A 15,569-nucleotide genomic window follows, 5' to 3' on the forward strand; every position below is an offset into this window, starting at 1 on the left:
CTGCTCTGTAAATTAATCCCATCCATTTCTGTCCACATTCATTGAGTAATTTCCCAATAAAAAAGAAGTCTTCTAAATTATCCTCAACAACTAAATGAGACTCCAACGGAATCTTAACCTTTAGATTACACGATACCTATATCTCTCAAAATCTCGAGACATTGAGACTGCAACACACAAAGGACAACAATCGCACCCTTCAGTTTGTTCTCAGCCATGGATGGAAACTGAAAATATTTGATCAGATTGTTAAGGACATAATTACTCACACCTAATGGGGTTGGCAGGGGAATGTTTGTAGTCCAAGTCTTTCATGGACTGACCGACTCAGCATGATGTTCGACTGAGTGGGTGAGAGCAGGAAATTGTAGTTTTATTCAGGGTACCGGCAATAAGTCGCCCACTCTCTTCAAAGGACACAGGGGGGTCTTTGAAGTCCAGCAACTAATATCGGCAGATGAGACACCCAGTTTTACATCAATCCCACGGAGGGCACACACATTGATGAATCACGCTTTTTGCGAAATATCAGGATGACAGTTTATAGCTGGGTCGGGATTCAAATCAAGCCTAGACAGCTTAGAGGTGAGTGCGAGTTCCTCAAGGTCGAGGTTATCATGGCAGCCCTTATATAATTATCGAATCACAAAATTATCTCAACAGCTTGTGCAGTACCTCTGGAATTGATTTGTGCCAAAAGTTGTGGTTGGTTCATACACTTACCAGGTGAGTGGTGCATGCTAAAATTAGCGTGTGTTAAATCATCCGTATGAGGATGCATCGACCTCGTGTTGCGTGATTAACATTGACGTACACTGTTAGATGAACAAACAATTTCAGACACAGTTCGGGAAATAATGTCCACCCACACAATAACGTTGAGAATCATACCCGAGCATTTTTAGAGTGAATGTAATTATTGTACACACGCGGATGCCCGAAAGAGTCTGACGTCATTGCTGAACTCACAGGGTGTGTAAGAGGTTTCTAAAATGGATCATATCCTTTGACTGCCAATAATTTTGAACTCGGAAGTCTTTTTAGGAGAGTTTAGGAGGCAGACCTCGAAATTTTCTCAAAAAGATTCACTAATTCCAATTTGTCCTGTATTGAGACAATCGAGCCAATCTTAAATAGCCAGATTGCTCCCACTGGTGGCGGTGATCATGCTTGAATTAATACGTGACTTTTGAAATGATGTAATCCACCCCTGAATGCTTGGTGCACATGTGCAGAAACCCCTAGAAATGAGGTCCATCGGGGGCAGCCAGATGCATATCATGTGTGCCGGATAAGGATTTTAGCATGAAACGGCCCACAGAGCTTTGAAAGAAGCTGAAAATACTTTTAAACATACCTGAGAGAAAGGGGTGTGCCTCTGAGCAATGAAAGATTTGGAGAACTTTTTCATCAACTCGCCAAAAAAGTTGAGATCTTGCAGTCTTGCAGTTGGTACTGCATAAACTCCTGACAATATGGGCCGTGAAAGACACGAAGGTTCGTAGATGGGCATGTTCCACCCAAACCTTCGTGCTTTTTAACACTGATCGTAAGGTCATATATTGGGCTTGTCGATGCACAGGGTAAGTTTAAAATGACGATATTTACTATTAATCAGTTTTGATAGGAATTGGGGTGGGGGGGGGAGCGGAGAGGGTAAGGCATGGGAGTTGTGTTGGTTGTGAATGCCATTATAAAATTATAGATGTATGTTTGTATAGATATTTCATAGATTGGTTCTGAAGCCACAAGAGAAACTAGAACGGCACTCGGTGGAGCACATACTTTGACCAGGCTGAACATTTTACGTTTTTGTATCCTCCGTCCACTTTTCAGTTGGACAGGCATGTGTCTCTGACTGTAACCCTCACCGAAGACACAAAACTTTTGGGCAAACTCAGCAAGTTATACATTATTATTCATCAATACAAATACCACGCCAAGTGCTTGACAGCATTGCACAACAGGGCACGAGCAGCTAAGAAAGCCAGCCAAACTGACACTGATCAGGAACGTGTGTTCTCTTGCTTCGCCTTTGCTGAGGTTGTGATGTACATTGAGGAGACATTTTTCATCGAGATATCGGAGCTGAATTGGTCAGCATGAAAGTTACAGTGATGGAATTCACCTAGCCAGGGCAAAAATAATTATCATCCAGCAACTCCTTGACAAGCGGGAGGTATTTGATGGAACATTCTATGAGGCATACCAACAGAACTTGGTTCCTAAAACACTAGTCACATTGGTATGCATGATACGAGAGGGACCCAGTATCAAGGATCAAACTCATGGCTCTCTGATATCTGCAGATATTGCTATTGCACAACTGCTTAGATAAAACGGTGTCAAGCACAAACGCTCAGAAACAGACAATGTAACTAAAATCAGCACAACACCAACCAATAAACTCCTGTTCCAATGTACATTGGACTGATGTTACATGCACAAAGTTGCAAGAGAGAGCTTGTTGAGAGACGACACCACTTTGACCTCAGCATTTCCTATGACCGTGTGCTATCTCTATCTGCTCATGTGGAGAATGGGGTATTTGATAGACAGCAGGTTGCCTATCCACCAAAGCTTTGCGGCAAAGTATTCACATCTGCTACTGTGGACAACATCAACTAAAATCCATCTTCCACAACATCCAAGGATTCATTCCAAAGGACAGCATCAACCACACTGTGGAAGAACGCATATCCTTATTGCGGCATCCCAATTTTCCTGGTGAAGGCACCGATCATGGCAGAGTTATCATGGGGAGACCAGGTGGTTTGAAAAGTCAGCTAATTGCCTCACTACTCCACAAATTTTCTTCCAGTAGCCGCAGACACCAAGGAGATGCCAGTACCTACAGCTGGCTCACTCTCTCTTAAATGAGGAGGGCTGCAAAATGCAGTCAAAGATGAATACAGATGGCTAGAAAACACTAGGAAACTCCTCGAAAATGCAGCCAAGCAAGCTTTTCAGAATATAGTATTTCATGGGTGGTCTTTCATGCAAATCTCCAGCCAATGAAGGAGCATGTCATCACACCCACAGCTCTCTATACGAGGCCATATAAATTAGGCAGGATGGATTGCTATGCACTTGAGAGGTATGCGTCAGATGCAAGATAAACACACAAGTGTCGCAAAAGCATTTGCTAAAGGCAAGTTCACTGCATGGAAGACCAAGCATGCCTTTTCACATACATTGCAATAGGCCATGCTCATGAACAGAATAATGCATCCATCAAAGGTGATGGAGGAGCTGTTGGACTGATGGACAATCCAAGTGCCCTCCGTCTCTGGATGATTGCTGGACCAGAGGTTGCCCAGGTAATCTCAGAATTTAATGAAGCTCAGCCACAGCACAATGCAGGAAGACAGCCACCATAATCATGATCAGATGCCAAGTGCACAGAAGACATTTGCAAAGGATGTGCATGCAGTATCTTGCAGCAACCAAGGAGGAACTTGGAAATTTTCTAGAGGAGAGTACAGACAAGCTAGTCCTGGATACCCAAGAGATTGTCTGCAGTCTGCAGTGAAGACTGTATAGGATGCATAGACGATTGGTCACAAAAAGTTTGAGGACTTTACCAAAGAGCCCCTCATTGAAAGAAGTAAACCAAACGATGATGTCATTGTGATCTGTTGGATTTTGAATACATTGCGATCATACTAAAAGCGATCTGTTGGATTCCCTTGAAGGCCGAGTTGAGGCTAATTTCCAACCACCTGATGTCACCTGTAAAATCATTGATGGTGCTGTTGAAGCCAGGAACTGAAAAATCATTTGATGTGTATACTGAAGATGTGTTCATCCCTTATAGCTAAACACTTCAACGAATGAAACACATGGGCCTAACATCGGCTAGACATGGGAAAGGTGTGCACAGACATGTCATTGGTTCTGCACCTGCACCTGGAAACTGGCAGAATGATTTGTGCAGAGATGAAAATAAGAAGGAAATCTTTGACTTCCTTTTAAGGCATGTCATCAGCTCACTCAAGGATCAGGACAAGAAAATCATAGCCACAGAAGGGTTTCAAGTCCTGTGTGTTCTTACTCGAGAAGATCTTGGTTCACTGGTATCATGCAACCACGAAGAGGCGGACACCCGCTTGCAGCTCCATGCCGCACATGCATCACAAAACCACCAGAAGATACTTATACACGCTGTCGACACAGATGTTCCTCATCATTATAGTTTCCCAGACATTGCCTGTCCAACCTGAGCTCTGGGTGGTCTTCAGAGGAGGGAACAGCTATCTGGCTGAACATGAAATAACTGCTTGTGGTATTGGATGAGACAAGTCACTTGCCCTTACAATGTTCCATGCAGTGACTGGTTGTTCCCATCGTGTGCTGCCTTTTTGGCTGCTGGCTGCATCCTTGGTTAGAGGCGTGGCTATGCCTCTGATGCAGTACTCCTATTACAAGTATAATGGTGCTCATTTTGCCGACCTCGGAAGGATGACAGGCTGAGTCAACCCCCTAATGTTAATTCAGTGGCCAACGTAACTCAAACTCAGGACCTGAGGATCCCAAGCCACCACCCTGACTGCTAATCCAACACCAGGCTAGTGACTGGTTGTGACACTGTGTCAGCTTTTGGTGGGCAAGAAGACTGCGTTGGCAGCATGGAATGCCTTGCTGGAGATCACTGGTGCCCTGCTTCATCTCACCTCTGCCCCTGATCATGTGTCAGAAGAACGCATGGATACCACATGACTGATGACGTCATAAATTTAATTCTTCACTCGCATGGGGTCGTAAATCAGATCTCAACTTTTTCGAATGAGGATTTTGATTCAACCATTGCTGCCAGGAAGACCATTTCACCGATGACATCATTGTTATCACCATATTTGCCCCATGGAGAGTTGGTCATATATTCCAAGTTTCAGTTTTTTTCATTGAGCGGTTTTGAGAAGCTGTACAATTCTTTCCTTTAATCCAATAGGGCTGCCATACCATGTGACCTAGGACATCAGAGTTATCAATTAAATATTCTCCATAGAGACCATGTGGAGGTACTCGCGATGACCTTCAGAAAATGATTTTCGTTGTGCAGATCACCAATCTGGATGAAATTTGGCATACTTAAAGAATTTTAGACGCTGAGTCCAAATCCACGTGTTTCCACGTCGAGGATGTGACACAATTGGTCATTTTTGGCAATTAAAGATACACCGAACATGAAAGCACGATTTTGACACAGAAATGAAGAATCAAGGTTAGACCGATATGTATGTCAAAGAAAACTCTTGTGAGGTCTTAAAATGATACAATATGTTTATACAGAGTTATATATTATCAAAGAAAACCCTATTCACTGTTATTAAAGATGTTTATAATTAAAGTTCGTAAACCGAAGCAGTTTTTACCGGCCGAAAACGTCTGGACCGACCAGACAGGCTTTCAAATTGACCAAGGCAACGTTTTGCTTAAAAAGCAGCCACACTGGCTATTAAAGGAAGTTACAGTGCCTATTAAAGGTAGTTACATTGACTATTAAAGGTAGTTACATTGACTATTAAAGGTAGTTACAGTGCCTATTAAAGGTAGTTACATTGACTATTAAAGGCAGCCATACTGGCTATTAAAGGTAGTTACATTGACTATTAAAGGCAGTTACATTGACTATTAAAGGTAGTTACATTGACTATTAAAGGTAGTTACATTGACTATTAAAGGTAGTTACAGTGCCTATTAAAGGTAGTTACATTGACTATTAAAGGCAGCCATACTGGCTATTAAAGGTAGTTACATTGACTATTAAAGGCAGTTACATTGACTATTAAAGGTAGTTACATTGACGATTAAAGGTAGTTACATTGACTATTAAAGGCAGCCATACTGGCTATTAAAGGTAGTTACATTGACTATTAAAGGCAGCCATACTGGCTATTAAAGGTAGTTACATTGGCTATTAAAGACAGTTACATTGGCTATTACGGATTAAATCAAAGACAAAGAGACTGCACGACTCAGCCTGATGAAAAGTGGAACCACCACAAGAAGATTACTGCATTATAACTCCAGTATTTCTTGCTCTGAAGCGGTTGCTGAACTAGGCTCTTGACTGCTGCTATTACAAAACTCAAGTCCACTATTACATGCTAACCAATCTGAATACTACTGTGTAGTAGATCACCACAGCAAAATCGGTGTGACACCCGCATTCACAGTTCGTAGTCGGAATCATCGTCAGTTCCACTTTCATCATCCATAAGTTCTATTTCTGCACGGGTCTGTTCATTGTTGGTACAGTTTTGACACCCACAGCACTCTGTGCAGGACAGTCCTTTTGACCGACAAGAACACTGGTTGGTCTCGCATTTCGTCTTCTTGCAATTACATTTCATCGCCTCTAACAGTTCCTTCGGCGCTGGTGGTTTGCTCATCCAGTGAACAGTCAGTGCTCCGTTGCGTTCCACCCATCCGTGAAATGTAGGAGAAGGGGCTTCTATAAACCTCTCAGTCGCGCGGTGGTGGATCGCAGACTGATAGTTCCCTCTTTTGCAATGCAGCATCAGAGCGTCGCTTGTAGGCGGCAACTACTGTTCTCCCAGCGACTGGCTGCAGAACAGCTTGTAGCGAGCCTCACCCACACTCTTCATGGTCGGCTGATTGTACACGGCGCAGACGAATTGTTCCAGGTCGTGAATGATATTCTGATCTGGCGTGAATTCTCGACCAATGCTCCCGAAACAGGTGATGAGATGGGGACCCTTCATCATCAAGTCGAATGGCCTTGTTTTGCCCTTACCATGGAATGCACTGGTGGTATCACTAACCGTGAAATTGTGCAAACCTATCAACGCATCGCAGACAGAACTTTCCAAGGCATTATTCAGCTTCCTAATGTCAACGACGATAATGTCCTTGAGACTTTCTGTGACCAGATGGAAATTTCGTGCTCGAATCGACTTCGAGTGAGCCAATGCCAACACAAACACATCGGTGTCGAAACTCTCTATGCGCACCGACTCTTCATTCTGTCCCGCGTGAGCGGCATGTAGCAGGAGCTTCGTGTCAGCTTCCTCATGGTCACATTCAAGTTCAGGTACTGACGACACAGTCATGACACCATTCGACGCCTTGATTTTCTGACATTTGCCAGCATGACTGACGTACAACAGCATGTCGCCCAGTTTTGATGGAGAGATGTTTCTCGTCCACGATTCGACGATGAACTCTATCAACACCTCCTTGTTGGCTCCGCTCAGGAGATAATTGGCCCACTGTTTTGGAAGGGTTTGATCACATCCGTAGATGGTTCGCACCTGAAGATCGCCCACCCTGCCCGCTCATCTGGCATGCTCCAGGCACTTGATGCTGATACTTGAGAAAGTATCAAACACCACGTCCAGTCTCGAAGATTGGTTATGTCGTGCTTTGGCCACTACGATGTTCAGCACCATCTCTTACAGTTTGCCGAAAGTGTTAGGCAGTGAACCAGCCTTTATCGCCTGAATAATGGCCATTCCATAAACAATTGATGCACCTTGGATTGGCATAGCGTCCACATGGAAATTGGGCCACAGTTTCAGTAAGTATATAGTTGCGGAGTTTGGCTTTGTCCGTCTTAGTAATCAAACCATCACCGGATGCCAGCGGGAAAGATATGTTCACCAGTGCGTACGCGAGCAGATCGTGGAGTGTTACATTGCTTTTCTTGCAAATCAACAGCAGTCGTGTGAAAAGACGATGTTCATTCGCAATTTCAACCTTCGGCGTCTGCTGGTGGGGAGTCACCGACCTGCCTCGCGCCTTCGAGAAAGTTGCCAATTTGGACTTCGAAATCGGACTGAAGAATGGGACCTCACCCGAGAGAAGCCGATCACGCATGAATTGCACAACAGCATTCTCTCCCTTGACATACGCGTTCATCAAGTCCGCGGAAGTGGCTGGCGGTGCGATGACACCTGAACTAATATTGACGAGTTCAAGGTGAGCACCGGAGAAAGGGTTAATCATTTGAAGTACTGTGTCCATCACTTGTACCACCACTGCTTCATTCTTCTTCGAGCTCGACACATCCAAATCCTTTCTCGTTCGGGGCTCGTCGTGGATACCCGCCATGGACTCCCATTTCTTTGCGATTTCCGCACGTGCTGGTTGGGACAGGATCCACTTCTTCACAGCTGTGCTTTTCTGAGTGTAACCAATGATGCCTCCACTGGTCTTGTTGTCCCTTTTTAAAGTCTGCTCTATGATCTGATCACACGCAACACTACTAAATCCATAACGAGTATGCCGTTGGGCAGTCCATTTTCCGTCCATGAACGCTTGATAGGTGTCTGGGTGGGAGTGCTCTCGCCCGGCCATTTACAGCCAGTAAATGGGTAAGTACCTTGCATAGTTTAGGTGATCGTATGCAAAGTACCAGGGAATTGACGCTCTCATGATCGCAAGGTGTTTCGGCCAGTTCGAAGTACGAGTTGCCCGTATAAGCCCTAGTGCGAGCTCCACCATTTCCAAGTAGGGCCATGTAATGTCCACACTTTGGTGTTTGTTCAGGTCATCCCTCACCATGAGTGCTCCCAAGTATAGAACATGTAAATTAAGGCCTGAGTCACCTTGCTTGTGGACCCTGGCTGGCTTCATCCTCTGTAGTTGACTCTGTTTCTGTTGTAGAGCTACTGTCTACAACAGCAGCCTGAGCAATGGAACCAATATCAATGTCCTTCATGTACACCACTTCGCTCTCAGACATTTTTGGTGGACGATAGAAAATCATGTCTGGGTACCTTTCCTGCAGTCTTTTCTTCAGTCTTGTTGCCTGGTAGTTGGCCTTATCCTGACCTTCGCAAACTCTGAGTAGGTCATTGAACATCTCACACAACTTCTTCATATGTATAGATTGCTTTCCATCAATGAGTCTTACCTGGATTACTTTATCACAGAAAATGTCAAATTTTGAGTCATAGTTCACTTTCTGAGTTTGGAGTTTACTTTCACTCTGTCTGTGGTATGTGTCATTCACATACTCATAATAACATTTACAGTGATAACAAACTTCCAGCGCCACACAGTCTTTATCCTTTATAGTTGTCATTATTCTCACATCACGTTCATCTCTCCTCTGCTCAGCAGTTTCCCTCAGCTTTCCTCCATCCTGTGTTTCTGCCAGGGACAACTGATCACGTTGAGATTTTCCTTTGACACGGATGAATTTGTCTTTTTTTTGGGCATATTTTACAAATTCTTGGTAGTACACAAGCTGATTTGCCAGCCACCCTTTCTACAGAGGCTCTGAGGGATTTTCTACGTATTTTGTGGTATGAGTGCCCCTCTTCTTCGAGCCCGCCCACCATCTCATTGGCTCTAGCAGAAACTGCAGTAGTGCTGGCTTCTGATTTCCTTTTCCTGGCTTCAGCACGTTTTATATGATCATTGTTACAAAACGACGCATAGCAGAACCGGTGACAGCCGGCATCCGCAGGAGGATCAGTCATTGGCAGCAGTTTCATCATTTTATCAGCCAGCAAACGGCATTTGTTGATAGTTTCACTATCTGCGGCATCGCACCAAGCCTTCGCACACTCGCATTCCTTACGCCAGCTCTTATCCGTGAATTGCGTCACTTTCTCATCATCCTCCCCACCCAAGTGTATGAAACAACGCATATTTTGTTGTTGAAAGACCAAAAATCACTCGAAATCACACAACAACCATGGGCGCCGCCATCTTGATTTGTTGTTTCCTGGTCATTTCCTCCGCGATTACAAGCATGCCACGCTCACTTCACGGCGGTAATTTCAAATGGTAATAACTGTCGGTGTGTCAACTTGTGCATATGGAAACAAGTAGGAATTTCAATGGTGTGTTCTCATGAATGTACAGGGTGAATTTTGTTTAGATTGGTGATCTGCACAACAAAACTGAACGAACCGACCCACCTCCACATGACCTAATAGGGAGTCTCTCCCATGTTGAAAGTTTCGTATCGATCGGTCAAGCGGTTGCAGTGAAAAAAAAATCAAAGCGAAAATATATGGAAGTATACATACGCACAGATTTACAGACAGAAAAAACAGACAGACAGACACGGGCATTACAAGTCTTTTCCACCTCCTGAAACCGAAATATGGAGACAACCAACGACACACACACACATATGTGTTTAAATATACATATGTAATGCATAAGTATACATATACATTTACATACAGTGTGATTTTTTTTATTTGAGCACCCTAAAAACTATATCTGTTAGTTAGTTAGGAATCTAATATTTTGTGAAAATATAGCCGAATGTTACAGAAAGACATGACATGATCCTGAGAGTTATCGGGTATGACATGATTTATCACGTGATCCAGCGCAGTGCCGTTTAGTGCTTTTCACTTGATCACGCCATGGCACCCACTGTGGAAGAACGCACGTTTCTCGTCGAACATAACATCAAGAATGCATTCATTAGAGAATGTCAAATTGCATTTAAAAGTTGCTTTTGTGATCATCCGAAAGCTTCAAAAATCAGTGAAATGGAAAAACTGGTGAAGCAGTTCAGAGAAACGGGCTGCGTGAAAGTTAAAAAGCACATGCGCCAGCCAAGTGTTGTTACACCAGAGAAAGTCGATGAAGTACAGGAACGGATGGAAGCAAGCCCGAAGAAATCTCTGAGATATTTCGCACAACAAGCACAATTGTGTGGATTTAAGGTAATCATTTGTTTGGATGAGGTCACATTTTTTTTGTAACATTAGGCTACATTTATGCAAAATATTAGGTTCCGAAGCGATATAGTTTTTTGTGTATGGGAATTATTTAGGGTTCTCTAATAAAATTAAAAAAAACAATCACCCTGTACATCCATTCATCGAACATTTTGTGAATGTAAACATGACATAGTAGACAAAGACCCAGCCAGCACACAATGACAAAGAAAAAAAAACAGTTTTATGAATTGCATTGTCATACGTTGAATCTCCGAGGCATTGCATGTGCAATGTCGTCTTTAAGACATTTCCTACAGTTGGTATTTGGTGATATTTTGTCATATAAATGAACTCACCGTAGTAATGCAACACGAAGAAGCCTCCTGTTGAGAAGTCACTGTGGAATTTGATTCGGACGAGGTTAGATCGACCGGAGACAGACTCCAGTGCCGTGTTCCCGCTGAACTGACCTAATTCTGGGGAATCGTTGCTTGCACCATCCCTGTGCAAGTCAAAAACCACAGTGTTTCAAAGCCACATCAGGCTCCAGATTTAGAACTTCATTACCATGGTAACTGTCTGCTTTCTGTCCTTCTCCAAAGCATCATCTTACTTTATAACATCAGGGAACTTTTCACCAACAAATAGCCTCAATGAATAGCTTAGACAGCAGGAGATCTAATCTTAGAAAGGACATCAAATCAAGCAGGAGATCAAATTAACAGCTCAGAAAGTAGATCACATTCTATCGACAAATTAAAAGAGGGGTTAATCGTCTGATCGATCTCTCCTCTGATCAATCGATACAGACAAAGAGATTGTTGGAATTTCAAATGTTGTGATCAATGCCTCCATCGTAAGCTGGCTGCATGAGCGAATGTGCAGACATATCAATGAACACTGTACTCTGTTTGCTGAATTCAAGGCTTACCTATTATCCTTGATTAAATTTGCATTGTTAAAAAACACAAAATAGCTCCAAACAACCAATAAACTTGCAACTATCCCCATTAAATGCACCATCCACACACTGTATTCACCAGATGGTGATGTAATCATAGACGGGCTCTGTCCGCAGCTGCGTAAAGTTGATGAAGACTCCATAGCCGTGTGGGACCGAGATAACCCAGATGCAGTCCTGCAACTCGTGGTAGTCAGCTGGGTATCCAGGTGAATAGATGGTTCCATTCATGTCGCTTATGTTTCTTCCACAAGGAGCTAGTCGTGGGAAAGGTTTGAAAAATAAATAATAGTTATTGTTTTGATGTTTTTTTCCAACGATTAAGATCAACTTTTTGCAATCAGGAGCGTGCATCGATCACTTTTTAGTCGCACCTTCGCAGCTGGGCAGTGAGTTGTCCCAGGTACGACTGGCTCCTGGTAGACAGGTTAGTACCATGTGGCCAATGAGCTGGTATCCTGAGAAGCACTCAAAAAGTACCGAGTGACCCACAGAGAAGTCATTGCCATGCACAATGCCATTGGCAAATGGGTTTGGATCAGGGCACAAGCTGAGTTGGTATGCTGGTTGGAGAAAGTATGAAAAATGAAAGGAGATGAAACATTAGAAAGCGAAGAAACAAAATCTACAGAAATGTCTCGTGACATCTGATGATATTCTCATCAGATGTCATGCAACATCATTGTAGCTTTCTGGAAGGGAAGGAAAAAATTATTAATTGCTGTACTGAATGTAACTCAGTATACAAGGCTCTGTTGTGAAAGCCACCAAGTTGATATTCCAGGTTGTTTGGTCGCCATCGAATGAGAAATCAAGAGCACCCAATCTTAGCTCCAGCCAATCTTGGACCTTGCCATTTTACATTTGATAACGTTTGCTCTCAAGAAGTCGGTAGACTTATTATGGGGGAATGGGACGGACACTCCGTTAACTCAGTACAACATTAATCCTCAAAAAGATCCACCAAGATAAAACTCATAAACCTATAAATTATCTATCAATCATCTGCAGAGAATTCCCCATCCAATGACACTTATTAACCTTTGGGACATCATCGCTGAACTTGAAAAATGAGACCCAAAAGTGCATATTTGTTATTCTTCTTATTGTTATTCGTTTCTGAAAGACCAACTCAAAATTGGTTTAAGCTACGAATTGTTATTCTCATTCTCCTCCTCTTCCCTTAATAATGGGGGGGGGGGAGGTCCATTGGCACCAAGCTTCTCCCCTGCCTTGACTATGATACTCCTCCACTTCCCTCTGTCCTCAGCCAACTCTCCACTTTCAAACACCCTCACCGCACTGGTATCCCTCCTCACACAGTCCTCCCATCTTAACTGCGGTCTACCTTTTTTCCTCCTACCTTGCTCCTTCAACCCATCTGCTCTCTTTGCCATTCTCTCTTCCCCCCATCTGCACCAAGTGCCCAGTTCACCGTCAGTGCCACCATTTCCAGACCCTCAAGGTAGGCCGGCATTACACATGACGACAGAACGTTCCCTTTCAATTTTCTTGATATCTTTCTGTCTGACATAACTCCTTCAACCCTCCTCCATGCATTCAAACCTACCTGAATCCTCCTCCGCACATCTGCTTGCACTTGCGAACCCCGATCACTGCTCAGATACTCAAACCGATTTCCCTGCCTGATGTCCTTCCACTCAAACCTGATATTTATTTATTTTCTCTGCTGCCCGACCCACATCACCTCGGTCTTCTCCGTACTCATATTTCTCAAATGACTCCTTCCACTCTCAGTACTTCTTGTATCTCCCACCTATTCTCCACCACACCTGCCAGAGTGTCCACATACAACATCCTCCCCGGAATACCCCTCAAGTTTACCTTCCTGCTTACCAGCTCCATTCCATCGCTATGATAAACATGAGTGGACTCAGAGCACTTCGCTGCCTCCAACTGATGCTCACACTGAACTCCTCAGATATCCTGGGACCAACGAAAACTCTTTCCTTCGTTCCCTTGTACATCCCTTCACCAACGTAACTTCTGCTTTCGGCACTCCCATCCATCTCAGTGTCGCCATCACCATCTCTCTCGAGACAATGTTGAAGGCCTTATCCAGGTCCACAAATCCCAATGCCATCTCACCTTTCACCTCCAACCTCTTCTCCATCACTTGTCTCAGCGAGAACATCCCATCCATCATCCCACAGCTCTTTCTAAACCCCTGCTATTCTTCTTCGATCTCCACCTCCACACTCTTCCGTATCCTCCCATCCAGAATCCTCTCCAACACCTTGATGACATGACATAGGAGTGTACTGCCCCTGTACTTCCCCGGATCTTGAACATCACCCTTCCCCTTCCATAATCGGCACAATTAACCCTGTCCTCCACTCCTCCAGAATTGAACCCTCTATCATATATACAGTGTCTTCAGAGAGTATTCACACCCTTTGCCTTTTTCACATTTTGTTGTGTTGCAGCCTGAATATAAAACAGATTAAATTGAGATTTTTTTTTGTGACTTATCCACACAAAATACCCCATAATGACACAGTGAAAACATGTTTTGAGAAATTTTATTAATTAATTTAAAATTAAATCAGAAATATCTAATTACCTCTGCCACCGAAGGTGAAGGAGGTTATGTTTTTACCCCTTTTCTGTCTGTTTGTCGGTTTGTCTGTATAAAGATATCTCAAAAAGTTGGGGACAGATCCGGATGAAATTTTGTGGTCAGGCTTAGTGTAGCAGCATAGCAAACCTGTTGTGCATTTTGTGATACAAGCACCAAATTTGGCACAAATGTACATTAATATGTTGCGAACATTTTCAGATATTGGGCCACTTGAAATTCTCTCCTTATGTCCGCCATATTGGATTTCAAAATGGCCACCACTTGAAATCTCCATTTGTTATTATATCTGAATGTAATGCAGCTATTAACTTGATTCTGGTATCTAAATGCATGTTTTTGGGGGCAAGGAATCCAATGGTACCATTTTAAACTTAATATTATCTATCACAGTCTGTTATATAATTAAATTTGGAAATTATCAAGGCAAATATTGGATTCAACACAATACTTTGAAAAGAATGTCTTAGTTCTGTAAATGTCTTCGGAATAATACTGACATGCTACATGGTCTAGTATTTGAGGCTAGGTGAACTGGTATCTGAGGCTAGGTATATACCGGTACTGAAGATACGTGTACATAAACAGTGTCATGTTAACAAGTTCAGCATTGCCACAAGTACATGTATGTTGTTGACTCATCGTCATGTGCAGTCCCCTTCACACACACAGAGGGCTGTGCACTGAAGGGCAGCCTTTTTGCACTTGCAGCGCCTCACACACCCTTTCTTGCACTTGCAAGAAACCATCTCAATGCAGCTGTGAACTGCCTCAGTTAGCCTGGTCCAGTAAGGTGTGTACTGTCCTTCTCCAGTCCTTGAACAACCCCAGTTGGTTGGTGGAGGGAGCTCTGGTGCTAGCAGCAGTATCTGACCCCACACATGTCCACCTTGATACACTGCCCTCTTGACATGTTCCTCCAGAGCTGCCTTCGTTGGAGGGATGAGCTGCACATTGTTCTTCCTTGCGAAGAGTTTCCTCCTGGCCTTGTCAATGTCTGTGCATTTGCTGGTTCGATCATACAACAGGATCACGAACCTCTCGATGATGCGCATTGCATCGTCTGGTATGTCACGAGGTGCAGAGGACAGCAGCAGCAGCGCCTCAGTGAGTTCTGGCAGTACCGTCCAGACTGCCCACGCAGTCTTCTTGCCATGTCTATGAAAACTAGACACAGTGTCGCATCCAGTTAGAGCGTGGAACATTGGCAGTGCACGAGCCTTCTCTCGTCCCAATCCAGCTGCTATTTCGTGTGCTGCTTGGTATCGGAAACTCTGGCCTGTTCCGAATGCCAGCCACAGTTTGTCTTCTGGTTGCAACTCCTGTGCCAGGGACACTGCCAGCACCACAA

General features: G+C 43.7%; 1 protein-coding gene across 3 annotated transcripts in view; it reads right to left on the minus strand.

Annotated features, from left to right (window-relative positions):
- LOC147027167 (CUB and sushi domain-containing protein 3-like) overlaps positions 1–15,569 on the minus strand; it is a 1,179,270-nt gene that overhangs the window by 282,709 nt on the left and 880,992 nt on the right. For all 3 annotated transcript variants that reach the window (XM_085883358.1, XM_085883359.1, XM_085883360.1), the window contains 3 exons: positions 11,994–12,182; positions 11,699–11,876; positions 11,015–11,160 (listed from right to left, as the gene is read on the minus strand). In XM_085883358.1, the coding sequence (XP_085739484.1) occupies positions 11,015–11,160; positions 11,699–11,876; positions 11,994–12,182 (513 nt within the window). The remainder of the gene's footprint in view (positions 1–11,014; positions 11,161–11,698; positions 11,877–11,993; positions 12,183–15,569) is intronic.

This window comes from Eptatretus burgeri, chromosome 5 (assembly GCF_056783735.1).
Source record: "Eptatretus burgeri isolate ZD-2024b chromosome 5, Ebu_testis_v1, whole genome shotgun sequence".
Classification (NCBI taxonomy): Eukaryota; Metazoa; Chordata; class Myxini; order Myxiniformes; family Myxinidae; genus Eptatretus; species Eptatretus burgeri.